Genomic DNA, 27,863 nt, shown 5'->3' on the forward strand with positions numbered 1-27,863 from the left:
ATACACGGGGTTCTAATCTAGTTTTCATTATATCAAAACTATTGTATTATACATTGAAATTATTGTTTACTTCAAAAAATAATACATAACTATGAAACTGGTATTAATATCACAATACGGTACATAACACATAATTTTAATAGATGAATCAACTTAAAAATAATACTTAGTGACGTTACATGACATGATCACAAGTTGTTACTACAATATTGTCACGTTTTATGATAGCTATATCTGAAGGGGTATAAAAGTAATTTACATCCTCTCGATCTATCTACGAATAAATATCAATGCAAACCTTTGGATGGATGTGAATGTGAAAGAGAGAGATACACAGGCATGCATAATGAGAGAGAAATGGAGGAGGTGTACTCTGTGAAAATGGAGGATGAGCACCTCCTTCCTCATCATCAAGATGATATCCCTACATCTGTTCTCCTTAATCTGTATTTGGGCCACTTCTTAGCCAGATGGGGTGCCAGGTGCACACTCTCTCTCTCCCTCCCTCCCTCCCTCCCTCTCTCTCTCTCTCTCTCATCATATATGAAAATCTTGAAATCCCTCATAATATCTTTTTAGGACTTATCTTAACTGAAGCTTTATAAGTATTTCTACTGCTTGGGAGTTCCCTTTTAAGTAAGTATACAAATTAATGCATTAAATATGTTTATTTTTAGAAAACAAGAATCATTAAACTTTTTCTAGACCAAGTGGCCCAAACCCGTTGTAGGTGGAGTTTCCTTTTAAGTATAAGTATACAAATTAATGCATTAAATCAGGGCCACACCCATAGATTTAGCATTTTAGGCAAAGGGGCCTCCAAAAGTGGTCATAGAAATGAAGGAAATACTCCTAATCGAATGGTCTCGAGTTCGATTCTCGATCCATCCGGGTTTTACCGGCTCTGCATTGTCGTGGCCTCGGACGGGTGCAGGGTCGGGTTTTCCCCGGAACTGGTGGCATGGTGGGCTAGGGCTCCGTGCGTGCAGGTTGGGCTGCCGCGTACGGAGTACCGGCGATTCTTATGTTGGACGTTAAAAAAAAGGGCCTCCAAAACTTTTTTCCTATATTACAAATGTATTTAGCCTAAATGAACAAATACACGGGTAAAGATATAATGACTCAAACAAGTAAAATGTCTAGACATTGCTAATTGCAAGCGACGTGAATGACAATTGGGGGAGAAAATATGGGTAATCGATTGCCGCCGATCGTGCAATCTGCGATTAAGTAACCATAAAAAACAATGTTGCGATTTGATATTCGCTATTTTACGACTTGATTTTGTGCTTTGCTATTGCTTGTTGATATTTTTTTAGGGTTCAAGTCTCACAAGGGCCCCAACTTTGTAATTCGTTTAGGGCCTCCAATAACGTTAGGCCGACACTGCATTAAATATGTTTATTTAAGAAAAGAAGTATTATTAAACTTTTATAGACCAAGTGGTCCAAACCCGTTGTAGATATTTTTTTTAATGGTAATACTTACTCTTAATTTACACCAAATTTATAATAAACTACTCCTTGTTTGGGATTGAACTCAAGACCTCCCATTAAGAGACATAAGTCTCTACTAAGTGGGCTTGCCCCACGTCGTAGGTATTTAGGTGAATCATATAGTCGGTGTATAAAAACAATAAACTTTTTTAGAACGACTAACTTACACGTTGTTTGACCCTGCTTCTAAATCACCTAGGGAGGAACACAATTATGTACACGTACACCTTGATATTGCTAGATTACAAGCTCTTTGGTAGAATCATTAAGCTTTAAAGGAATATCCTTGATTGTGTATTTAAATCAACTGTCATTTGTACCATTTTAATTAGGATATGTGAACATTGTTATATATATTCTGGTGCATTAGATTTTAACAAACTAAATCATGATCAATCAGTCGATAATAATCAATACTGACAATGTTACCTATAACACTTCTAACATTCATTTCACCAAACATTAACCACTCTAACGAAGAAAGTTTGCCTCATGCCATGTCATATATATGACATGGACATAACATCTTATTTTTTTTTTTAAAACTCATAACATCTACATGGATCACATGTGACAAAAGAGGATATTCATGCATACATCCATTATCTATGGTTTAGAAAACTATAATATTTTGATTTCAAATACTTGATTTAAATAATACTTCTTCAATTTAAGTTCATATACAACTGTAACATACAAATGTCTTGTTATGTTGATTGATTGTATAACAAACTTTTAATTATTAAAATAGGACATGGGAGTTTTCAGTTGGGTTGTATATGATAAACATTTGGCCGGATTCTTTGCTTATGGCTGCAGCCTATGGGGTGGTCGAGTCCACATCAACCACATTATTTGGTCCCCTTGTAGGCCAATGGATCGATAACTCCACATATCCGAAGGTACAATATTATTTGTTTGTGTGCTGGATTTTCGTTCGTATGTGTATCATCTATCTCTATTATGTCTCTTAAACATATTAAAAAAGCTTGCAATTTTTCCAACTAACACGTTTTTTTTTATTTCTTCATCGTGATAGATCTTATCCAAATTACATAATTTGTTTTGCAGAATAAGTCGAATATTTATAAGAATTCTAAAACCATATAATGTAGTGTTTTTATAACTAAAACAAAGTAAGTGTAAGAAGAACTTATACCACAATGCAGTTTAGTTAATTTTACAATGCTTGGTGGCTAAATTATTCCTGATGATGGCCTTTTGGTTTAGTGGCACTAGGTGTTTATCCCCACTAAAGTGATGCTGGTTCGCGTTCCATAGAGTGGGCAACAAGTGAATTTTAATAGTAGATTTTAGGGGGTGTGTGTGTGTTCGCCGGTTAAAAAAGGTTCAATTATTATTCATTAACCATTTTATCTCTCTGATGTGGGCCCAAGTGTGGAGGAACGGGCTATTTTGTACTTGGAGGCCCAAGACCGCGTAAGAAAAGGGCCTTCACTAAAATGACCCTAACTTGGGCTACGGGGGTCCGTTTGGGACGTGCGACCAGGCGATTCGAAGGCGAGAACGAGCTCCATCTTGCTGCAAACGCCTACGGCGGTTTGGGTCATCGTCCGGGCCAAAAAAACGCTTATTTCTATTACTTATTTGCATTTTTATGTTTTTTGAACTATTTTGGGCTTTTTGTTTTAGGCCGTGTGTTTGGCCCGTTATCTTTTTTAGGCCCGTTTCGAATTTCAGTCTTTATTTATATGTTGCTAAAGCTAATGAGAAGATCAGAATTGAATTTTGAGAAAACTGTTTTTTCACTTCAAATTCCGTGGCCTTTGGGGTTACAATTTGGGGGTTGGGGAAGAGCTACATGGGTATTCGTAGAATCAACGTGTAATCTTCATTTTTTTCGTTTCACACGCTGCATCAGTTGGTATCAGAGCCGAATTCCTGGCTCAAAATGCCTCCGAGGAGAAACAACAACAGGCCTCTCGATGAAGTGTATGAACGAGAGTTGGAGCAGCGACTTATGGCGAGAGTGGATGAGCGGTTGGATCAAGTGGTCGATCAGTTGACTGACCGGATGGCCGACTTGATCAATCGTAGGAGGCAGAGACCCAATGACGGATATGGTTCTGAACTTAGTAACCCATTTGGTGATGATTCGACTTCCGAAGATGAACGGGAGGGGCAACCAAGGGGTGAACGTGGAGGGGGTAACAGGCGTTGGGATTCTGGGATAAGAGTTGATATTCCGGAATTTGATGGGTCTAGTTTGAATCCGGAGGGGTTCATCGATTGGTTGGCTACCGTAGAGGAGGTGTTCGAGTACAAGGAGGTGCCTGAAAACAAGCGGGTGGCCTTGATCGCTACCAGGTTACGTGGTAGGGCCTCTGCGTGGTGGCAACAATTGAAATTAACACGGAATAGACTCGGGAAGTCAAGGATCGTGACGTGGGCCAAGATGAAAAAATGCTTGCGGTCCAATTTTTTGCCTCATAATTTTCAAAGGTTGATGTACCAGCGTCTGCAGAATTTGAAACAGGGGGCTAAATCGGTTGATGATTATACAACGGAGTTTTACCAGTTGATTGCGAGGAATGATATTCAAGAACCGGAGGAGCAACTTGTTTCTCGGTATATTGGGGGTCTAAGGGTTCAGATCATGGAGGCCGTGAATCTTTTTGATCCGTTAACCATTCCTGAGGCACACCAACGGGCGTTGGCCTTTGAGAAGCAAAACCGTCGGGTGGGCGGTTCATTTACCCCTGCTGGGGGAAACGTTGGGTCAGGCAGTGGGGCACCTCGTGGCGGGCCTAGTCAGCAGAAGCCGGGGGGTAGCAATACCGGGCCTACTTCTAAGGGGGCTAGTAGTAGTGGTCCGAGATGTTTCAATTGTGGTGAGACGGGCCATCGTCAAGCTGAGTGTAAGAAGGCCGGTAAGAGACACTTGTTTGCTGAGTCTGAGGACGATCAGTATGAAGAGTATGAGAATAACCCAGTGTACGATGAAGAAACTGAATATGAAGAGGAGGTTGTGACCGGTGATGTTGGGGTGAACTTGGTGGTTAGGCGTTCTTGCTATACACCAAAGGCAGATGGGGATGACTGTCTGAAACACAACATCTTCCACTCAACATGTACCATTTTGGGGAAGGTTTGCACGTTTGTCATCGATTCGGGGAGTTGTGACAATCTGATTTCTGAAGAGGCAGTTCAAAAGTTGGCCTTGAAGACAGAGAGTCACCCGAAACCGTACAAGCTTCAATGGCTGAAAAAGGGAGGTGAAGTGACGGTATCTAAAAGGGCACTCGTTTCAATTTCCATTGGGTCCACGTACAAGGATGATGTCGTGTGTGATGTGGTCCCTATGGACGCGTGTCACTTATTGTTGGGCAGACCTTGGGAGTACGAGCGTAATATAGAACATAACGGGCGGTCCAATACTTATAGTTTTCTGTTTGGTGGTGTGAAGATCACTCTTGTTCCTAGCAAGCCTAAGCAGTTAGCCGCAAAACAGTCGGGTACTTTGTTGACCATCAGTCAGTTTCAAGATGAGTTGGAGGATACGGACAGTGTTTTTGTTTTGATAGGGAAGGCAATGCCCGAGGAAGTCGAAATTCCTGATGCTATGGTTCCTTTGCTTGAGGAATTTTCTGATGTTTTTCCTGTTGAGTTGCCTGATGGATTACCACCTTTGCGTGACATCCAACATCATATTGATTTGGAGCCTGGGTCCCAGTTACCCAACAGACCACATTACAGGATGAGCCCTGCTGAGCATGAAGAGTTGCGAAGACAGGTGGAGGAGTTGATTTCTAAGGGTCACGTTCGTGAAAGTATGAGCCCTTGTGCTGTTCCGGCTTTATTGACTCCAAAAAAAGATGGCACTTGGCGTATGTGTGTTGATAGTCGAGCAATCAACAAGATTACTGTGAGGTACAGATTTCCTATTCCTCGACTTGATGATTTGCTTGATCAACTTAGTGGTGCTAGTATTTTTACGAAGTTAGATTTGAAGAGTGGTTATTACCAGATTCGTCTTAGACCGGGTGACGAGTGGAAGACTGCCTTCAAGACTCGTGAAGGATTGTATGAGTGGTTGGTGATGCCATTTGGTTTATCAAACGCACCTAGTACTTTTATGCGTGTGATGAATCAGTTGCTTAGGCCTTTTATTGGGAAGTTCGTGGTTGTGTATTTTGATGACATCCTCATTTATAGTGCTTCTTTCAGCGACCATGTTGTGCATGTGAGGCAGGTTTTGGCCTTACTTCGCAGGGATCGTTTTTATGCAGCCACCAAGAAGTGTGTGTTCATGACCCCTAAAGTGTTATTCTTGGGGTATGTTATTTCTGGTGATGGGATACAGGTTGATGAATCCAAAGTGGCGGCTGTTCAGAATTGGCCAACTCCTACAACCATTACTGAAGTTCGTAGTTTCCATGGGCTTGCTTCTTTTTACAGAAGGTTTATTCCACACTTCAGTTCTATTATGGCCCCAGTGACAGATTGTATGAAGGGGAAGACGTTTGTATGGACGGATGAGGCAGAGTTGGCTTTTCAAGTTGTGAAAGAGAAGCTCACTACAGCACCAATTCTGGTATTGCCTAATTTTTCTCAAGTTTTTGAACTTCATACTGATGCCTCAAAGGTTGGGATTGGTGGGGTTCTTAGTCAGGGTGGTCGACCTGTTGCTTATTTTAGTGAGAAGTTAACTGGGCCTAAGTTGAGGTACAGTACTTATGACCTAGAGTTTTATGCAGTGGTCCAAGCTGTAAAGCATTGGCGTTATTACTTATTTCAAAAGGAGTTTGTTTTATTCACTGATCATGATTCCCTAAGGCATATTCGTACTCAAGATAAGGTATCTCACAAGCATGGGCGATGGTTGGCCTTTCTTGAGAAGTTTACGTTTGTGGTCAAACACAAGACTGGTGTTTCAAATAGGGTTGCTGATGCCTTAAGCAGGAGGAGTAATCTGCTTGTATCTATGAGGGTTGATGTGCCGGGTTTGGAGGTCATTCGTGAGCAGTTAGCCATTGACCCTTATTTCTCAGTTATTTTGCAGGATGTGGAAACTGGGCAAAAGTCAGACTTTCTTTTGCATGATGGTTTTCTGTTCAAGGGGAATCAGCTATGTATTCCCGATTCTAGTCTTCGCTTAAAGATTATTAAGGAGTTACATGGTGAAGGGCATGTTGGTCGTGATCGTACTTTACAATTGGTTCAAGCTTCTTATTATTGGCCAACTATGAGAAAAGAGGTGGATCGTTATGTGAAGAGGTGCCGTGTTTGTCAGGTTTCCAAGGGCACGGCTACCAATGCGGGTCTCTATATGCCTTTGCCAATTCCTTCACAGCCATGGGTTGATATTAGTATGGATTTCGTGTTGGGGTTACCTCGTACTCAGAGAGGTAATGATTCCATATTTGTTGTGGTGGATCGGTTTTCTAAGATGGTACATTTTATTCCCTGCAAGAAGACGACTGATGCTGTCAATGTAGCCCAACTATTCTTTCGTGATGTGTACCGTTTGCATGGGCTACCTTCTTCTATCGTGTTTGATTGGGATACCCGATTTCTGAGTCATTTTTGGCGTAGCTTGTGGAAGATGGTGAATACTCAACTTAACTTCAGTATTGCTTATCACCCACAAACTGATGGGCAAACTGAAGTTGTTAATCGGTCACTTGGGAATTTGTTGAGGTGTTTGGTTGGTGATCATGTGAAGGCATGGGATCAAAAGTTGTGCCAAGCTGAGTTTGCTCATAATCATGCTGTCAATCGTAGCCCTGGATATAGCCCATTTCAGATAGTGTATTCATCTCAGCCTCGGGGACCACTTGATTTGATGTCCCTTCCTGTTTCTGGATCTGTTCCAAAGAAAGTTCAGGATTTTGTAGAGGGTCTACATGAAGTTCATAATGCTGTGTATGATCATTTGACCCGAGCTAATCTGAAGTATAAGCAAGCTGCTGATCAGAAGCGTAGGCATGTTGAGTTCGAGGAAGGTGACTTTGTTTGGGCTGTTTTGACTAAAGATCGTTTTACAGTTGGGGAATACAACAAGTTATCAGCGAAGAAGATTGGCCCAGTTGAAATCGTGGAGAAGATCAATCCAAATGCATATCGTCTAAAACTGCCTAGTCACATTCGTTGTGCTGATGTGTTTAACGTGAAGCATCTGTTGCCTTATTATGGAGAGTCTTCTGATGATGAAACTGTTAGTAATTCGAGGGCGAATTTTGTGTATCCAGGGGGAATGATGTGGGCCCAAGTGTGGAGGAACGGGCTATTTTGTACTTGGAGGCCCAAGACCGCGTAAGAAAAGGGCCTTCACTAAAATGGCCCTAACTTGGGCTACGAGGGTCCGTTTGGGACGTGCGACCAGGCCAAAAAAACGCTTATTTCTATTACTTATTTGCATTTTTATGTTTTTTGAACTATTTTGGGCTTTTTGTTTTAGGCCGTGTGTTTGGCCCGTTATCTTTTTTAGGCCCGTTTCGAATTTCAGTCTTTATTTATAAGTTGCTAAAGCTAATGAGAAGATCAGAATTGAATTTTGAGAAAACTGTTTTTTCACTTCAAATTCCGTGGCCTTTGGGGTTACAATTTGGGGGTTGGGGAAGAGCTACACGGGTATTCGTAGAATCAACGTGTAATCTTCATTTTTTTCGTTTCACACGCTGCATCACTCTCCTTGTCAAGTCAAAGTTGTAATAGCTAATCTTGAATGGTACCCATCATGCACTTGAGTTTCATTTTAACCAGGGCTGGTGGCTTAAGCCTTTTTGGGGACCAAAGCAGATATTAAAATTGGTGCCCTTCTTGATAAAGAGAAAATGTTCTTCGCTTTTGATCCTATGATTCATGTATCATTTGCGTGTATACATATAATTTCTTTTCCGAATTTAGGGTCCTTAGGGAAGTGGATGACCAAACTCCAAAGCCCCTTGCTTTCGCTCTAGTTGGGCCGACCCTGGTTCTAACCCTTTAAAAACTTCCAATAAATTGTTATAGAATTTCTGAATCCGCAACTATACATGTTCTTCATTTTTTTATAACTTGACAGGTTTTACGGTTTTGGCTCTTAACACAAAATCTCTCATTTATCATTGCGGGAGTCACGGTGGTTGGACTTCTAATCTCTCCAGATTTGCGTGTCACCAACATCCCTACATTTTCTTTGCTTGTTGTGTTAACCAATCTCTCCGGAGCTGTTGCGGTTCTTTCGACTCTTGCAGGAACCATCCTAATTGAAAGAGAATGGTATATTTTACTCTTTGTGACCTTCGGCTTCAATGAATGTTATACATGTTCAAACACCACTAGTCTAGAAGTAGTTAAGTAACTGTTTATTATTAATAGCTCTAGAGCAAGATTCTACATATTTAGTTTGACTTTTGAGGTCAAAACCGCCTGTTGAAACATTAACAGATTAAGTTCTGTGAAGATCTAATAAGTTTGATGATTAAATAATCAATATGTCAGTACTCTACTCTGATCACATTTCTTGTTTTACCTCTAGAGCATAATTCATGAAAGCTAGTTTGACTTTTGAGGTCAATCTTGTCATTTGAATATCTTGGATTAGCATAATTATTTGTTAAACTTTTAGAAAAAAAAGTCTTTGATCACTACCCTTATCTAGAATTATACAACAGCTGTATTTTTTATTTGACTTTTGAGGTCAAAACGTCCGTTGCAAATCGTCCTAGAAAAATCTAATAGTTTAGACGATAACTAGCGAAATTTATTGACTTACCTGTTATCCAAATAGTGATATAAGTCAGCTTGTTAGATTTTGTTCATGATCTCAAAACCACAGTAGTGTTTTTTGCCCAAAGTATGACTAAAGAAAGAGTAAACTTCCGTTTTGCTCCATGTGGTTTGGTCGTTTTAACGGTTTTGCCCCAATCCTTTAAAAATAGCCATTTTACTCCATGATCTATGACATTTATGTTGGAAATCTTTTGAATACGTAAACGAAATTCTGCAGATGGCCTAAACGATATTGTTCATATAATGAATTGATAAATTACAGATGTGGTGATACAAATTTATATATACGTACATACATAGGGTTTTATAAATGTTTTGTAACCGCCCTATGTTATAAATAAAAAAAATAACAAATAACTATATCTAGCTTATCTATTTTGTATACATATAATGCTGAACATATATGTATTCTTGTATGTCTAACACCCTCCCGTAAGCTAGATTACTTCAGGTGACATGCGAAGAAGCTCCTTAAGTCTAATGAAGTCTTTTGGTTGTAATGCTTTTGTCATAATATCAGCTATCTGATCCTTCGTTGCACAAAAAATGACATTTAGTTCTCCTTTCTTTACTAGATCTCTGATAAAGTGATACTTAACTCTTATATGTTTGCTCTTTCCATGATAAACCGGATCCCTTGCTAAACATATCGTAGATTTATTATCACAGTATAAAGGAATTGAGGAAACGTTATTTTCTTGCAGATCATCTAAGATTCCCTTGATCCATAAAGCCTGACAGCCAGCTAATGATAAGGCCATGTATTCTGCCTCTGTTGATGATAAAGCCACTACCTTTTGTTTCTTTGACTGCCATGAGATGGGACCTGAACCTAAATGAAATATATATCCGGATGTGCTCTTGCTATCATCCATATCTCCTGCATAGTCACTATCACTAAAACCTACCAGAACTTTCTTTCCTCATTTGGAATATGTAATTCCTTGATTTTGAGTTCCTTTGATATATCTAAGTATTCGTTTAGCTGCTTCCCAGTGATTCTTCCTCGGGTTTTCCATAAATCTGCTAATTTTGCTGACTGCAAACATGATGTCCGGTCTTGTGTTGGTAAGATACATCAGACTTCCTACTAGGCTTCGATACACACCTTCGTCTACAAACTCTTCTGGGTCATCTTTTGATAATTTCAACCCATACTCCATAGGTGTAGATACCGTATTGCATTGTGTCATTTTATATTTATCTAATAAGTTTTTCATATACTTCCTTTGGGACAGTATGATATTTCCTTCTTCATAAAGTACTTCCATGCCCAAGAAGTAATGTAATCTTCCCATATCAGTCATTTCAAACTCCTTATTCATTGACTCTTTGAATTTCGTAATTAAATGCATGGAATTACTTGCAATAATTAAATCGTCGACATATAAGCATATCACTAACTTCCCTTTGTTAGTGTCTTTTATATATAAAGTATGCTCATATGCACTTTTCTTAAAATTATGTTGTAAGAAGTATGAGTCTATACGACTGTACCATGCTCTTGGTGCTTGTTTTAAACCATAGAGAGCTCGCTGAAGATGACATACCTTTTGTTCTTCTCCTTGTTTAATGTAACCTTGAGGTTGTTCTATGTAGACTTGTTCATTCAGTTTTCCATTTAGGAAAGCTGTCTTAACATCCATTTGATGAAGATACCAACCATAATGAGCAGCTAGAGCTAGCACTATTCGAACTGTCTCGAATCTTATTACGGGTGCAAACACCTCCTGATAATCTATTCCATATTTCTGCCTGTATCCTTTTACTACTAATCTGGCTTTGTATTTGTCTACATTCCCTTTTTCATCATATTTAGTTTTATAAATCCACTTTACCCCTATTGGCTTCTGATGTTTTGGTGGATCTACTAGTACCCAAGTGTGATTTTTATTAATGGAGTCCATTTCCCTGTCCATTGCTGCTATCCATTTTGCATCTTTACTTGCTTCTTCATAACTTGTCGGATCTGTACTTGCATAGAGAACAAAATTCACCACTTGATTTTGGTTGTACTTCTGTAATACCTCTGCATTCGTTAGTTTTCTTGTATTGCGATATACATTCCTAATGCTTTTGGTTTTAATGACTTCGTTTTCTGAATCTGTAGATGAAGTGTCACCACTGTTTTGTTGATCTTGATCAGCACTTTGTTGTTGTGCTTCATACGTCCCCGAGCCACTGCAAACTTGTTGATCGTTATTGGGAGTTTCTTGATTTGGTTCTCCGTTTACGTTATCTGTTGTGTGGTTATCAATTTCCTGTTCTTGGTTATTCTCTTCATCATGTTGAATTTGTATCTCCTCTCCATCAGTAATGATAAGCGGTGCATTTGAACCTTCACCTTCGAAGACCCATCTCTTATTTTCATCAAAGATCACATCACGACTAATGATGATCTTGTTAGTTTGGGGGTTATATAGCTTATAACCCTTGCTAGCTTCACTATATCCAACAAATATAGTTTTTATTGTTTTGTTGGATAACTTGTCCCTGTGTTGTTTGGGTACAAGAGCATAAGCTAGACAACCAAATACTCTCAAATGTTCTACATTTGGTTTCTGTCCATTCCAGGCTTCGTAAGGAGTGATGTTCGGTCTGGTCTTCGTAATTGTTCGATTTAAGATGTAAGTAGTGCATGCTACCGCTTCTGCCCAGTAACAGTTAGGTAATTGCTTAATGTTCATCATGCTTCTACTTAATTCCATTAAAGTCCTATTCTTTCGTTCAGCTACTCCATTTTGTTGAGGAGTATAACTGTTAGTAAGCTGATGTCGAATCCCATTAAGTCTCAGATATTCCTGAAATGATTTGCTACAATATTCTCCTCCGCGATCCGTCCTTAATGTTTTGATTACATGATTTGACTGCTTCTCATTCAAAACTCTAAAATTCTTGAAGTGATATAGTGCCTCGGATTTAAATTTGAGAAAATACACCCATGTTTTTCTGGTGTAATCATCGATAAATGTGATGAAATATCTACATCCACCGATGGATTCTGTTCTCATTGGACCACATATATCGGAATGAACTAATTGTAATGGTTCAGTAGCTTGCCAGACCATTTTTTTGTGAAATGGTTTCCTGGCATGTTTTCCAGATATGCAACCTTCGCATATACTGTCATCCTTCTTTATCTTTGGTAGTCCAATTACTAAATCCTTGTTTTTCATGTCAATCAAAGTATCCATGTTCACATGCCCATAGCGTCTGTGCCATAGACGTGAAGAATCACTGGTAGTCATATTCATGGCATATGTCAGATCGCTTTCAGGATGTAATGGGAACATCTTATTGTTGGTCATCTTAACAATACCAAGAAATTCACCATTTGAATCTTTGATAATGCATCTATCTCCCTTAAACGCAACTTCATATCCTTTCCCTATGAGTTGCCCTACGCTTAACAGGTTATGTTTCAGCCCCTTTACATAAAATACATCTGGTATCTTCCTTTCTCTTCCTCTAATCGTAATAGAGATATTTCCGCTGCCTAATACTTCCAACCGTTTATCATCTCATGTTCTCACCTCCTTTTTTAAAGATTCATCAAGGTGAGAAAAGAGTTCTCGGTTACCACTCATGCGGTTACTGCAGCCACTGTCAAGATACCAACAGTCACTTTTGACTGTCTCCTCCATGTTAAAAATCATGAACATAGTGTCATCTTGTTCATCGACATCATCTTCTGTATGAATTAATGCATTATCCGCTCTTTCGCGTTCGTCCTTTTGTTGGCAAAACTTGGCTGTATGTCCAAGTTTATGACAATTGAAACATCTTATTGAATTCATATTGAAATTCTTGCCCTTATATTTGTTTCGTCCCCTTCCTGTGGAATCGTTCTTAAATGATTGTCTAGATCTATCTTGGCTTACATTCGTTACTTGAAACGCATGTTCTACGGGATTGTCTTCGTATCTTTTCAATCTTAATTCATGTGATTGAAGTATCCCCATTAGTTCTTCGGTGGATACTTCTGCAAGATTTTTTTTGTTTCTTCGATGGTTATAACAACCGATTCATAATTCCTAGTCAAACTACGTAAGATTTTTTCTACAACCCTCTGTTCATCTAATTTTTCTTCATTCATCCGCAATTGGTTTACTAAATGGATCGTTCTGTTGAAGTATTCCTCAACAGATTCTCCATCTTTCATGTTTAACGAATCAAATTCACAACGGAGGGATTGAAGTCTTACAGTTTTTACGCGTGTTTCTCCCCTGTATGATTTATGAAGAATAATCCATGCCTCTTTTGCCGACTTTGCCTGTGAAATCCTTTCAAATACTGTGTCGATTACTGATTGAAATATGATATGCAGGGCCCGTTTGTCCTTTTTAATTGACTCCCGGTATGCAGCGGATCTTTCTTCCGACGGATTCGGTCCCAGTTCTTGATACCCTTCATCGACAACCGTCCACAATTCCTGTGATTCAAGCAATACTTTCATTTGAATGTGCCAATGATAATAATTCTGTCCATTCAGTTTGGGGATTTGTGTTTGTATTCCTTGCGTTTGATTCATGATCTTGAATTCGACGATGAATTAAAACAGATAACGTGAATAGATTTCTTGGATCGAATGTTGTGGCTCTGATACCACTTTGTTGGAAATCTTTTGAATACGTAAACGAAATTCTGCAGATGGCCTAAACGATATTGTTCATATAATGAATTGATAAATTACAGATGTGGTGATACAAATGTATATATACGTACATACATAGGGTTTTATAAATGTTTTGTAACCGCCCTATGTTATAAATAAAAAAAATAACAAATAACTATATCTAGCTTATCTATTTTGTATACATATAATGCTGAACATATATGTATTCTTGTATGTCTAACAATTTATCTCTATTTCACTCCCCGCCCCTAACGCTATCCAATTAAATTCTTTTTGTAAAGTTATTAAAACACCCTTCTCTTTATATGTAAAATTACCAAATTGCCCTTATTTTTAACAAACATTTTGGATGACGTTAGGGGCGGGGAGTGAAATAGAGATAAGCTTCATAGATTAGGGAGTAAATGGCTATTTTTAAAGGACTGGGGCAAAACCGTTAAAACAACCAAACCGAAGGGAGCAAAACGGAAGTTTACTCTTAAAGGAAACTAGATTGACATATTTTAAATCTTGACAGGGTGGTGGTAATATCAGAAGGGAATTCTTCAAACTTACTAACAAAGTTGAATTCCACAATCCGGAGAATCGATCTAATAAGCAACTTATTCGCACCTGTTGTCACAGGATTCATCATCAGTTTCGTGTCAATGGTTGCATCGGCTGTCAGTTTAGCAATCTGGAACATACTCTCAGCTTTCTTGCAGTACTGGCTCCTAAACTCTGTATATAAAGGGATTCCAGCTCTTTCAGAGAGCAACCGAAAACGTGGACTAAAACTAACCACGCCAAATCATCTAAAACAAGCCCCTTCTACTTGTCTGGAACAAACTAGTGGCCATCACGACACTTCTGAAGACGTTTCTTCGGGTACTTTTAAAGGGGTATATGACAGTCCGTTTATTCATGCTTGGCGAGTGTACCTTCAACAAGACGTGGTTCTACCAGGACTATCCCTTGCTTTACTCTATTTTACAGTCCTCAGGTAGGTGTGGTTCTTGATCTTTTCTGGTTTTGTTAGTTTGTTACAATGAGAGACAAAAATTTAATTGAATATATGATTTTTCTTTTAGTTAGACGCAGTTTTAGAGCATCCTGTTGGTTCAGTTCTGTTTGAGCATGAAGGAAAACAATATAAATCATACCTGTCACAGCAGATAGTGCAGAGGAGAATCCAGTAATGGATTTCGACATGCTTGTCATCTTGATCTGGTTCCTCCTTAGGGTGCTGACTGATGATGGGGACTTAGAGAACCGAAAAGGGTATCGGTTATGGAGAGGAGGTTCCATGATGATGTTATGACTAATGGGGTGTGTGAATTGTGTAACTGAGTAACCCTTAAACCTCCACATAACTCTCCTTATATAAGCACCCAGGAGGAAACCTAATTAGTTACTAAGGGTAATATGGTCCATCAACAATTACCAACTAATTAAATAATAGGTTCTAATATATTTTGATCTCTATAATGTAAATGATTAAGATGGCTATAGATTAAATATTAATACGTAATATATTTAATCTTACATTCTCCCACTTAGCCGAGTAATCATTTACTATGAGTATTAGATAAGCCTGATCAGGAGTTAACACTCATTTTAGCCTTAAACAAGTACTATAGCAGAAAAATACAGCCGTTGAATCATTATGCGACTCAGGACCCCCATTAATCATACTATAGCCTTAATTTAAAACCTAATCATCATGATCAAAATACGCGTAAGCCCTTTGTTTGATTTGTAACTTTTATTTGTCTATATGCCATTATACCGGTTGAACATATTCTAACAGACATACAAAATCAAACTTGAGGAAAATTAACTAATACTTAGTCATTCATAGTACGATATGCAATTGCGCACGACTATTAATTAATACCCGTCTATGAGCTCTCTTAATAAGACTTATGGGTAATAGCCCTTCAGTTATAGGATCCTTAAGCATATCATGAATGTATTCGATACAAAACTTAGTTTCCTCAATTCGTTAATAAACGAATAATTAATTGCGTATCGAAACTTAATGCAGCACCTCTTAAACTGTTACTGTTCAAGGAGTTATGGTGGCTGACTTTATCACACTAATTCTTCAAAACATTATATGGAGTTAATAAACTTATGAGTCCACTGATTAAATTTCCAACAACATTTAGTGACCATGTTATGTCGTTATAACTTAGGTTGTTAATATCAGTGCATTATGACTCCTCCATGAAATAGGTTTTGTCTGCTGACATAAAGATATACCCGAAACTGCATTTTATAATCTTTGAATATCTCAAAGTTAGAGTAATAAACCGGTTTTAATTCTCACTTCTTCTTTAAATTGTAGTCTCTCGTTTCTTTTAAAGATATTGTAATACTCCATTAGATGCTACACATTAATCTAGACATATCTAGTGTGTTGCAATATGAGTAATATCTAAACGAGTATAGACTTAAACTTACATAAGGCTTCTAATTAATGAAGCGTAAATAAATAATCTCATTTATCCTATTATCCTCTAAAGGAGAGCAATATTGATTGTTACATATGTAAGGACCCATTAAACTTATGGAACGAAACTACTATCCCATTGGGTCTATCTCAGTATGTTATGATATCAATCACGTAAGAGATATCTCTGAGTTTTATTATATCAAAGTTTGTGTTAACAATGCTTTGACTTATGTAACATATGCTTGTCAAAGAATGTCATCTATATAGACAAGTTTATTTTTAGTTGCTCCCACTCATCTTGAGGTAGGTACATTAATCCACTTGATTCTTGATGAAAATAATTACGTTAGCTTTTCATCTCATTATGATGTTTGCATTAACCCATACATGGATATTATTGGCTTACAAATAAAGTGTTCTTTAACCCTCAGTTTGAAACTTTAGGTTGTTATCTAATGAACATGTAAATGTGTCAGCCATTTATTAGGGAAAATCGTTTTAATGTTCATCTAATGTAGCTTAAAACTATTATAAGCTACTAGAACAGTGATGATCCTCAAAGAACTCTTTTGTTAGATATGTAATAAAGATTCTTTAATAATTTATCTCTTCCTGAGTATAACCTTTGACAATCAATCATGCTTCTTAGTGTCTTAACGCTTTAGGATTTGATTTAGTTATGAACACTCTTAGGTAATTCAATCAAATCCCAAACGTTACACGAACACATAAAATCAGTTTTACTAGAAAACTGTTTTATTCCATTCATATGATTGATTTACACTAATGGCTTAATTTGAAGAGATAGGATCAGTAAACATTTCCAAAATCCATTTCAACTTCAATTAGGGAGGTTATGTAATCATCAAAGTTAGTAGGCTTTTAAACCTAGATGACCTCCTGAGTTGATTATTGGGTTCATTAGAAGTTTCAATTTTATGGATTAGCTCTTGGTTAGGTTGCTATCATTTTCATTCTAAGTTTGTAAGAGTTGGTGCAGTATAGTGTACAAGAGGTGTAATTGGAGTTAAATTCGGAGTGAAATTTAATGACACTCTTCCCCCCGCCTCTTGTATTCCTCGCAAATCATGATAAGGACTTTGACTGCTCCCACCGAACTTAGAAATCTTTAGGAACTCAGCATGCTTAGGGTCAATACTTAACGACCAACAAATTCTAATAGAGAAAACAAATTAATGACGTTAGTCGTTGTAGTTTCTCTTGTTGAGGATTATGTTAGTTTAGGTAAGAAATCTAAGTGCGCCCACAATTAAGCAACAATGAAACTTTTGTAAGAGTAGCATTAGATTTAAAGAGATAAGGTGTGATTGAACAGTGTCGTGATGGAGCGATGTCTTGTACAAGAGGTGTGAATTTAATGACACTCTTCCCCACCTCTTGCGACTATTGCAAGTTATTATTGAGACACTTAATGCTCCCACTGATCTTTAATATCTCTAGAATGCTACAAGAGAAGTTTCAATAAGCTACGTGACGTGGGAACCTATCACATATACGTTAGACTTTATTTGATTTCTTTAATGTCCAGATATCATAAGAAACTTTAAGGACATATTTAATAGAAATCTGATTAACTACATATATGAATAGAGTTCTTCTAAGACCGTAGGCCATATGCGACAAAATTTAGATACAAGTTGATAGTCTTTCAAATGATAAATAAATTATGTCTGAATATTCCATTTGGAATAAGTTCCACGAATGTCAATGAATGACTTATGATGGACCCATACTTATTCCTTAAGCCAAGTAATATTTAGGGCTGTAACGTCATGAGTTAAAATCACTTAAAATGAGATTAGATGAATAATCATCCTCATTAACCATGTCATGATTTCTCATGAATTTTGGTTCTAATGGATGAAATTTATAAGTCTCATTTTCCTTTTGTCAAATTCTCGTTAGCATGATGACAAAGGTTGTGAAAAAGTAAGGTATCATCTAGTTTCATCACAGTAATGTTTCTATCCAGATATTTAGAACAAATAAGATGAGAATTTAAGATAAGTGTGACTTTATGTTGACTATGCAAATCTCACAACCTTCATAACATTGCTTAATTATGATACTATATTCTGATTAATCAGAATATATAAGGTATCGAAAGGCGTTGTTGGAAGACTGTTCATTATGGTTCTTATAGTCTTAACATTTAATTTTGTCACTAACTCCCATGTTAGTTATTTGTCGAGTTCTGGTAAGGAAACGTATGGAACTAGAGTCAACTAATCATGTGTTAATTGGAATATTAAAATTATCAGACTTAAATATCATTAGTAAGTTACTATCTAATTAATTTATCCAACTGTTCTTTAGAATAATGGATAGTCTCGTTGCTTATGCCTAGTCTAATGACATAATTATGCAGTGAGATTTTCCCTTGAAGAACCTTAACGTTGGGATTAGCACTTGTAATTTGTCTATGGACTTTAGAACAATCCTCTCTTAAGGTTTTAGTGGTTTTAAGGTGAATAACATCTTATTTTCCAGTTTCAAACATTTATTTCGATGTACATATGTTGCTTATCAACACACTCGTTATACTTTGGTACTTTTGAGTGTTATAGCTGATTTATAATGCATCAAATTGTGCAAATGAAAACTTAGTATGTAATGTACTGGAAAATGTACTTATTTCCATGCGTAAGCCCTTAACTTTACGGGTCATGGTATTGTACATTATAATATATTCACATATACCACTTAACCATATAATTTATAATTAGTTAAATGAAGACATGCACCTTAGGAGTTCTTGTAATTATTCCACAATTATAGATTAGTCTTAGGAAAAAATTAATCTGGAATAACTTTAGTGATAGCAATTATATTAGAGAGGTCTTGATTATCATAAGAGACATCATGTTCGATTTATCCTAATCATCATGCTCTATTTTTCTTCCGTAGTGCCTTATCAGAAGAGAGCAATAAGGTTATCGTGTCTTAAGAGATAATCAAGGATTTAATTTAAGAGCTAATTCTTATAGAAACTTTAAATAAAGCAAAACATTTTAGGTTTAGGAATTAGGGTGGATGAGATATAGATTTATAGAAGAAAATTATAGTGAGTAAAAATATGGGTACTAAGAATAAGGCAGACAAAATGATCACAAAATTAATTGAGGATCATTAATATAAGGATCATTATGTGAAGAGGTTGTGATATGTCTATTACTAACATCAAAATAATAGACTACTTAAAGTTCTACTTAAACGAAGACAAAACAGCTTTGGCCAGAAGTGTAATCATTTAAGCATATGTGCAAAGTGGTTGTAACAAATCAGCTTTGGCCAGAAATTGAGACAAACACTTTAGTTATGCACTTGTTGAGTATGCCATCTATGAATGAATTAAATCAGCTTTGGCCAGAAATTAAGACATTCATGCTTATGATGCACACACAACATAGCTTTCGTAATACTTGGATGATAAGTAGATGCATCAAGTCAGCTTTGGCCAGAAATGATGCATCAGAAGCTCATTCAAGTAAAGCCACTTTGGTTTTGTAAAACATTATTTGATCCTCATTAATTAACTAAATAATTACAAAAACCAATCATTTAATAGCAAACCACCCGTTAGCGCGGATCGAACTCCGCGGTGAGTTCGCTGGGGGGTGCGGGGGACAGCGTGCCCCCGCCCGGGGTTCGGGGCGGAGCCCCGAAAATTTTTTTCCTTAGTTCACATTTAAACAGCTTAAAATAATGAGATTTCGAGTCGCAACCACGATTTCGACTAATGACGTTATGGTTGCGAGTCGCAACTACGGTTTCGACTAGTCACGTTATGGTTGCGAGTCGCAACTACGGTTTCGACTACTCACGTTATGGTTGCGAGTCGCAACCTCATGGTTGCGAGTGATGACATTCTGGTTGCGAGTAGCGACGTTATGGTTGCGAGTAGCAACCTCATGGTTGCGAGTCATGACGTTATGGTTGCGAGTAGCAACCTCATGGTCTCGACTAATGACGTTATGGTTGCGAGTAGCAACCTCATGGTTGCGAGTAGCAACCTCATGGTTGCGAGTAGCAACCTCATGGTTGCGAGTAGCAACCTCGTGGTCTCGAGTAGCAACCTCATGGTTGCGAGTAGCAACCTCATGTTCTCGAAACTTCCTGTTACAGCTGTTAATTGTGATGACATAACTGAAAATTCGAAATCTAAGGGATTATGGGATATTATTTCCTGTTTTAAAGTGATCTAATTTTATCAACATATTTCGAAAATAATAACTGTTTATCTAATAACAGTTTCGAATAAAAATTAAAAGATAAAATTAGATCAAACATGGAAAAAACACCCATTAATCCTAAATCATTCCAAATCATAACAGAATTTTCGAATTTTCACATGAACATGATGAACCCTAATCATAAAAAATAAAATTCTGGAACCCGAAACCTGAATTTTAATAGTTTTACTAAACAGATTTCGGCTAAAATTATAATCCAGTTAATTCGGTGAACAAAACAATTAATCTTTTCATCGAAATCATGATTTCGAGTCGATTCTTATGACTCGAAACCGGCTGTTAAGGTCATACGGTTTTTAAAGAAAAATTCTGTTTTCCAAGTTTCAATCCCAGAATTATGGATACGAAAACAGAACTGACTAATCAACATATGCTCTGATACCACATGTTGGTTCAGTTCTGTTTGAGCATGAAGGAAAACAATATAAATCATACCTGTCACAGCAGATAGTGCAGAGGAGAATCCAGTAATGGATTTCGACATGCTTGTCATCTTGATCTGGTTCCTCCTTAGGGTGCTGACTGATGATGGGGACTTAGAGAACCGAAAAGGGTATCGGTTATGGAGAGGAGGTTCCATGATGATGTTATGACTAATGGGGTGTGTGAATTGTGTAACTGAGTAACCCTTAAACCTCCACATAACTCTCCTTATATAAGCACCCAGGAGGAAACCTAATTAGTTACTAAGGGTAATATGGTCCATCAACAATTACCAACTAATTAAATAATAGGTTCTAATATATTTTGATCTCTATAATGTAAATGATTAAGATGGCTATAGATTAAATATTAATACGTAATATATTTAATCTTACACATCCACAATGTGGAGTCCAAATATCACGTCCAAAACCAAACCACCAATTCCAGACCACCCCCGTTGTAGGAGATTGACTATGGTGGTACGGTTTAGTGTAGCGGACTGGTCCGGTTTGGTTTAGTGGGGACCACACCATATACACACATGCCTTTTTTTTTTCTTTTTTTTAGTGTAAAACTGAGGTCTGTTGTGGAGGTTTGGAATGGTTTAGTGTTATAGGAAAAAGTGGGTTCGGAATAGTTGATGTTTGTAATGATGTGGCAGGTAATGTGACGATTTAGATTTTGAACTTTGACCAGTGTTGTGAATGCTCTTAGAGCCATTAACACACTAAAACTATACTATTTTGTAAAACAAAGTCATTAATTCTTCTAGAAAACTATCACATGCATGTCTTATATTTTACTTATTTTATGCAATTTGATAAATTAAAAAAGTGATACAATATTTATTTCTCCTGTATATATTTATAAGTATTTTTTAAACAACATTTTTACTCTTAAGTTATTTTACAATTATAAGGATTTGAACCCACACCACATCTATGGGGAAAAATCACCAATACCACTAGACCACAAAGCATAGATATTTATAAGTAAGTACACCTATTTTTTCAGATGTATAAGAAAGTAGAAATTTATCTTTTTAGTTAAGTGTAGCCATAAATATGAGTTTTATAAGAAGTTGGTGACAAATTTGCCTTTTTATGTGTTTTGATTTACTTATATTCACTAACTAAAAAAGGCATGTTGGTTAATTAATTAACAACTAAATAAACAGGTGGAGGGCTGCAGAGATCTGGATTGAGTATTGATAAATTGAATAATAATAATAATACAAACTATGACCCATTCACCGGTAATGGGAATATTGAAATCATAATCTCTTCACATCCTATAAGTATTAGGGTTTATTATGTAATTAGTTAATAGTTAGATAGATAGTTTAGATTTATTATTAAGTGGCGGTTATGAAGTTGAAGGACAAAAGTTGGCAAGATGGAAGTTTGAAACTTCCCTCAATAACCGAATAGGTGTGTCTCTACACACACACCCATTCCCAATCGACACCAAGGAAAGGAGCAAGGGACGCGACTGTTGATCATGCGGACGAGAATCAACGCACCTCTTCAAGATCCAATCTCAACCACACATCCAAGAGACATGACTTTTCACGAAGAGACGCGTCTATTCACTCGTACCCGTAGGAAACTATAAATAGGGATAGTTAGATTCATTTGTAACTTACACACTCTCTCATTCAATTCACTTGTAAATACATTCAAGATTTGTATTCATTCAATAAAGGTTAGTTTGTGTTTATTTCGTTCATTGTGATATTCATTGTTCGTTAAGAAGATTCTGGGCAACAGTGGTATCAGAGCCTAGGGCTCAAATTTGTTTCGGGAAGATAATCATCAGGCGGGTGGTTGAATTCCCTGACAATTCTGATCACGCAGGAGGCGTTGATTGGGTTGTTCTTTGTTAAGTTTTAACATCAATCGCATCAAGCGGGTACGATTGTTGTTCGTTCGTTAATCGGTCATCAGGAGGGTGTTCGATTTTGATCTGATCATCACTGAGGGTGTTTGGATTCTGAGTTTTTTTTTAATTCAAATCACGGCAAGAGGCCACGATTCGGGTTAAGAAGACGGAAGCAAATCTGAGAAGTTTGTATTCCGGTTTCAAGAAGCAATCGCAAATCTGAGAAGTTTGGGTTGTTTGAAGTTTGTAAAAGACACAAAATCTGAGAAGTTTTGTGATATCAAAGCATCAAGAGGGTGTTCGTTTGAGAAGTTTAGTCGCAAATCAAGCGGGTTTGGGGCTGATTTTTGGTTTGTATTTAGAGAGTCGCGAATCAAGCAGAAAGAAAAAAAACGCAGCCAAGAGGGTTGTTAAGAAAAGTCAGAAACCGTGCGGAGAATCACGATAAGAGAAGTCGGTCGGTTCGCAAATTCCAGGTTCTACGTTCTATTTTTCTGGAATTTATTTAAGATTTAGAAATTGGTTTGATTCCGTTAGAAAGTTAGTGTGAATTTTTTTTTTTTTTTGGAATCATAGACTTCGGTTTTAGGAGAAAACCAAAGTTTAGAAAGTGAAAATTGTTGGAAAAGAAATTATGGCGGATTCAGGAGGAGCCTCTCCGTCAAACGCGGTAGTAATTAGAGAGGGTAGTTCGTTCTCCCAGTTTCAGTGTCCTATTTTAAAGTCTACAAATTATACGGTATGGGCAATCCGTATAAAAACCATTTTGAGGGCAAACGGATTATGGGAAATGATAGAACCAAAAGAAAATACGCAAGCGGATGAAAAGAAGGATATGATGGCGACCGCTTATTTATTTCAAGCACTACCGGAAGATATGATAATACAAGTTGCAAGTTGCAAAAGTGCAAAAGAAATTTGGGATGCATTAAAGACTAGACACGTCGGTGCAGATCGAGTGCAAAAGGCACGTCTTCAAACGCTCAAAACAGAGTTTGAGATGTTAAAGATGAAGGAGGAAGACACTATCGATTCGTTCACTGCAAGACTAAATAGCATTGTCACGAGGGCAAGTGGTCTTGGATCAACTTTTGATCAACCAACTTTAGTACGAAAACTTCTGAGTTCTGTACCAAGAAGGTTCGTTCAAATTGTTGCAACCATTGAACAATTCGCTGATTTAGAAACAACGACGCTAGACGAGACAATTGGAAGATTGAAGGCCTATGAAGAAAGGACCGGCTTGGTGGATGAAAACCCGGTATATAATCAAGAGAAACTTATGTATACGCGACGCGACAAGAACTATGGTCGTGGAAGACGTTTTGGGAACAATGGACAAGGAAGGTTCAGTTCATCACAAGGCAAGTGGCGTGATGGAAAGTTCAAACAACAAGAAGAAGAAGATGATGAAGACTCATCACATGATGCTTATAAGAGTAGAAGCAACCAAAGGAAGTTCGGGAAGGATTTAAGCAAGATTAAATGCTACAATTGCCAAAAGTTTGGTCATTATGCCTTAGATTGTCCTGAATCAAACCAAAGAGAAGAAGAAACAAATCTGGTGCAGGAAGACGATGAACCAACTCTCCTAATGGCAATCAAAGAAGACTGCAATGATCTACTTCAACAAGCACATGATGGCAAGCAAGACATGGAGAAAGATCAAGGTGCAACTTAAGGATGTTCGAGATTAGGGGGGTGAATGAAATCATAATCTCTTCACATCCTATAAGTATTAGGGTTTATTATGTAATTAGTTAATAGTTAGATAGATAGTTTAGATTTATTATTAAGTGGCGGTTATGAAGTTGAAGGACAAAAGTTGGCAAGATGGAAGTTTGAAACTTCCCTCAATAACCGAATAGGTGTGTCTCTACACACACACCCATTCCCAATCGACACCAAGGAAAGGAGCAAGGGACGCGACTGTTGATCATGCGGACGAGAATCAACGCACCTCTTCAAGATCCAATCTCAACCACACATCCAAGAGACATGACTTTTCACGAAGAGACGCGTCTATTCACTCGTACCCGTAGGAAACTATAAATAGGGATAGTTAGATTCATTTGTAACTTACACACTCTCTCATTCAATTCACTTGTAAATACATTCAAGATTTGTATTCATTCAATAAAGGTTAGTTTGTGTTTATTTCGTTCATTGTGATATTCATTGTTCGTTAAGAAGATTCTGGGCAACAAATATGCCCAGAGACACTTCTTACCTTCACTTTCATTGTTAAGGACAATCTCACTCTAACGGACTAGTAACTTTATTTACCCTAAATTGTACAACATTCTGATTTAGATATAATCAGTCATTTGTTCATTAGAGTCGTAGATAGTTACTTTTTTTTTGTTAGAGTGAGATTGTCTTTGGCAGTTATTTTGCCATTGATCACATTGGTTGTATGGATTATTATCGGCCAACAAGTCATAATTTGGATTATTAAAATCCAATATCCCTTTAAATAAAACAATCTAATGACCTTTTAACCTCTTTGCCAATTAATTCACTCTTTAGGGATAACCTTACACTAAATTTGCCCATTCATATAGTAAATGGTCAAATTTGCACCACTTTTTATCGTGGTTATAAATTTTCAAAAGTAACTGTTAGATTGCATTTTGAAGAACTAGTCACCTTTATTTCTCCGGTTCTACTTAGTGGATGTTGGGTTAATCGGGTTCGTTTACGGGTCACGGGTTGACACGTTATCGGGTCACGGTTAAAATGGTTAATTGTTTACGGGTGACGCGAGTCGCGGGTCACATGTTGCAACTCGGGTAAGCTGGTTGCACATCAGTAGTTGAAGATATGATCCAGGTTGACCGAATTATGTGTGCTGACCGAGTTTCATGGAGGAGAAAAAGTGCACGTTGGGTTTTATGAATTTGGTCAATTCATGTACCCATTATTTAGGATAGAATATTTATTTTATTCCTTTTTTATTCCCACGTTCATAGATTGTATGGCTATATAAAGCCTTTAGTTTATTCAATAATATGAACCCCATATTTCAATCGAACATACAGTAGCAAGCTTTTGTCCATTACATACATAAGTGTTGAGTGTGTTTGGGGCCTGTAACCAACATGGTGTGGGTTCAAATCCATACGTGTGCAGGTTGATAGGTGTATAAAATTTGCTGTTAAAAACGAAACTCCGTTTGATAACTTTATTGACAGTTTTGGGACTTTGATGACTGCGACATTGGAGTGGGACGGAATACTAGCATACATAATTGGAACAGGCAGAGGAATAAGCGCGATAATTGGTATTTCCGCCACATTTTTGTACCCTTTAATGGAGACTCGAATCTCAACCCTTCGAACTGGACTTTGGTCAATCTGGTCACAGGTATGACAATTTCAGTAGATGAACAGTTACCCAAGATATTATCAAGCGTTCATAACCACCTAAATTAAGTTATTAGAAGTTATATGATCAATATATTGATTATTTATAAAAAAATGAGACAAATTGTTGTATGGTCAACCTGACCCGGCCATTTTGACCCGAAACAGTTTGTGCATGTAGTCTGGTTTATTGAAGATTTATGTTGTTCGTATGCAGTGGACCTGCCTCTTGGTCTGTGTTGGCTCAATATGGGTGCAAAACAGTACAACATCGGCTTACTTGTTGATGGTGGGAGTAGCAGCGTCACGTTTGGGGCTATGGATGTTTGATCTATCAGTCATTCAACAAATGCAGGTCATAACAAAGCCCACAATCTGTAGAAATGACTCTAGATTCTTGTTTTCTAATGTCTGATTTAGTTATGAAATAGGATCAAGTTTCTGAATCTGATAGAGCTGTTGTTGGTGGCGTTCAAAACTCGATTCAGTCTTTCTGGGACTTGATGACATACATCATGGGGCTGATTATCTCCAACCCTCAGGTGATCTTTGTTTATAGTGGGTTACAAGTCATAACGTATTTGGGTCGAAACAGTCATTTTATGGTGCTGGTTGAAACATGACAAGTTGGGTAAGGCTGATCTACAAACACTTTTTTCCCTTCCCTTTTAATATAAATAACGCCTTATTTTTTATTGGATATAATGTTATTAGTTATCTAATCTAAAGTGTTTTTTTTTTTTTTTTTTTTTTTTTTTTTTTTTTTTTTTTTGTCAAAAGTGTTTATTGGCTTATGACTTTTTCAAAAAGAGTTTTTTAAAAAAATGTTTGGATTAACTTTTGTACTAGTAAAAGTAAAATGACCAAAAAAGATAAAGTAAGTTTTCATGTTTGGTTGCTATTTTTAAGAATGGAGTTAGATTGTTAAATTTATATTCAAAAAACCAAAAGTCATTTAAAAAACCAAGTTTTTGTGGCTTCTGAAAAACAACTTTTTAATCCTTCTCAAAAAGTCAATTAATAATTGACTCTTATCAATGACAAACACTTTTTTAACTTATTAGATTTTTGAAAAAAACTAATAAGTTAATAAGTTATTTGGAAACTCAATCCCAAACACGGTCTAAGTCATGTTATAAACATTAGAATTTAGAAAATAACTTCGGGGATTATTCCTCAATCAACCCGATAGTCTCATTAATAAAATTTTTCGTTGTCAACCCAAGACCTTTTTTTAAATGTGTAAAATATCCTAGCCTTGTTATCATGTCTTTATTGTCGCTTGCACCATGTATGGTTGAAATTTGTTTAATTGTTAGGTTTTATAATTGAAATACTGTGAGATTTCTCTTCCTAGTTTTTTTTTTTTGGATTTCATATATATACATTTTTTTTGTGTTCTTAGGATTTTTGGAAGTTAATCTTGATATCGTTCGGGTTGGCGACAATAGCGGCGATAATCTATAGTGTACATGTATATCGAGTTCGGAAACACCTTTTTCACTTTAAAAAGTTGATCATGTTCTTTAATCATTATGTATAAATCGTCATTGTTATAGTTTAGAGATTTGATATATGTTTTCACTTCCAATGTTGTTTGATTGTAGCAAT

The 27,863-nt window shown here is 37.0% G+C and overlaps 1 protein-coding gene across 2 annotated transcripts; it reads left to right on the forward strand.

The window, feature by feature from the left end:
* The first annotated feature begins 99 nt into the window (after positions 1–99).
* On the forward strand, positions 100–27,836 carry LOC110884531 (solute carrier family 40 member 2). Of its 2 annotated transcripts, XM_022132252.2 has the most exons (9): positions 100–482; positions 580–636; positions 2,248–2,398; positions 8,524–8,720; positions 14,387–14,851; positions 26,082–26,253; positions 26,470–26,607; positions 26,684–26,794; positions 27,658–27,836. In XM_022132252.2, the coding sequence occupies exons 3-9, from the start codon at positions 2,276–2,278 to the stop codon at positions 27,793–27,795; spliced, it is 1,344 nt and encodes a 447-aa protein (XP_021987944.1). In that variant the 5' UTR covers positions 100–482; positions 580–636; positions 2,248–2,275; the 3' UTR covers positions 27,796–27,836. The 2 variants fall into 2 exon arrangements, with proteins under 2 accessions (XP_021987944.1, XP_021987943.1); XM_022132251.2 differs by lacking the exon at positions 580–636 and having other exon boundaries at positions 101–482.
* The last annotated feature ends 27 nt before the right edge of the window (positions 27,837–27,863 follow it).

The sequence above is a fragment of the Helianthus annuus genome, chromosome 10 (genome assembly GCF_002127325.2).
Source record: "Helianthus annuus cultivar XRQ/B chromosome 10, HanXRQr2.0-SUNRISE, whole genome shotgun sequence".
NCBI classification, from domain to species: Eukaryota; Viridiplantae; Streptophyta; class Magnoliopsida; order Asterales; family Asteraceae; genus Helianthus; species Helianthus annuus.

Excerpts from the sequence above, each read along its gene's own strand:
- LOC110884531 (XM_022132251.2), top strand. The coding sequence starts at position 340 with ATGCATAATGAGAGAGAAATGGAGGAGGTGTACTCTGTGAAAATGGAG. Across the intron at positions 2,399-8,523 it reads ATAACTCCACATATCCGAAG|GTTTTACGGTTTTGGCTCTT; the intron begins GTACAATATTAT and ends ATAACTTGACAG. Across the intron at positions 8,721-14,386 it reads ATCCTAATTGAAAGAGAATG|GGTGGTGGTAATATCAGAAG; the intron begins GTATATTTTACT and ends AAATCTTGACAG.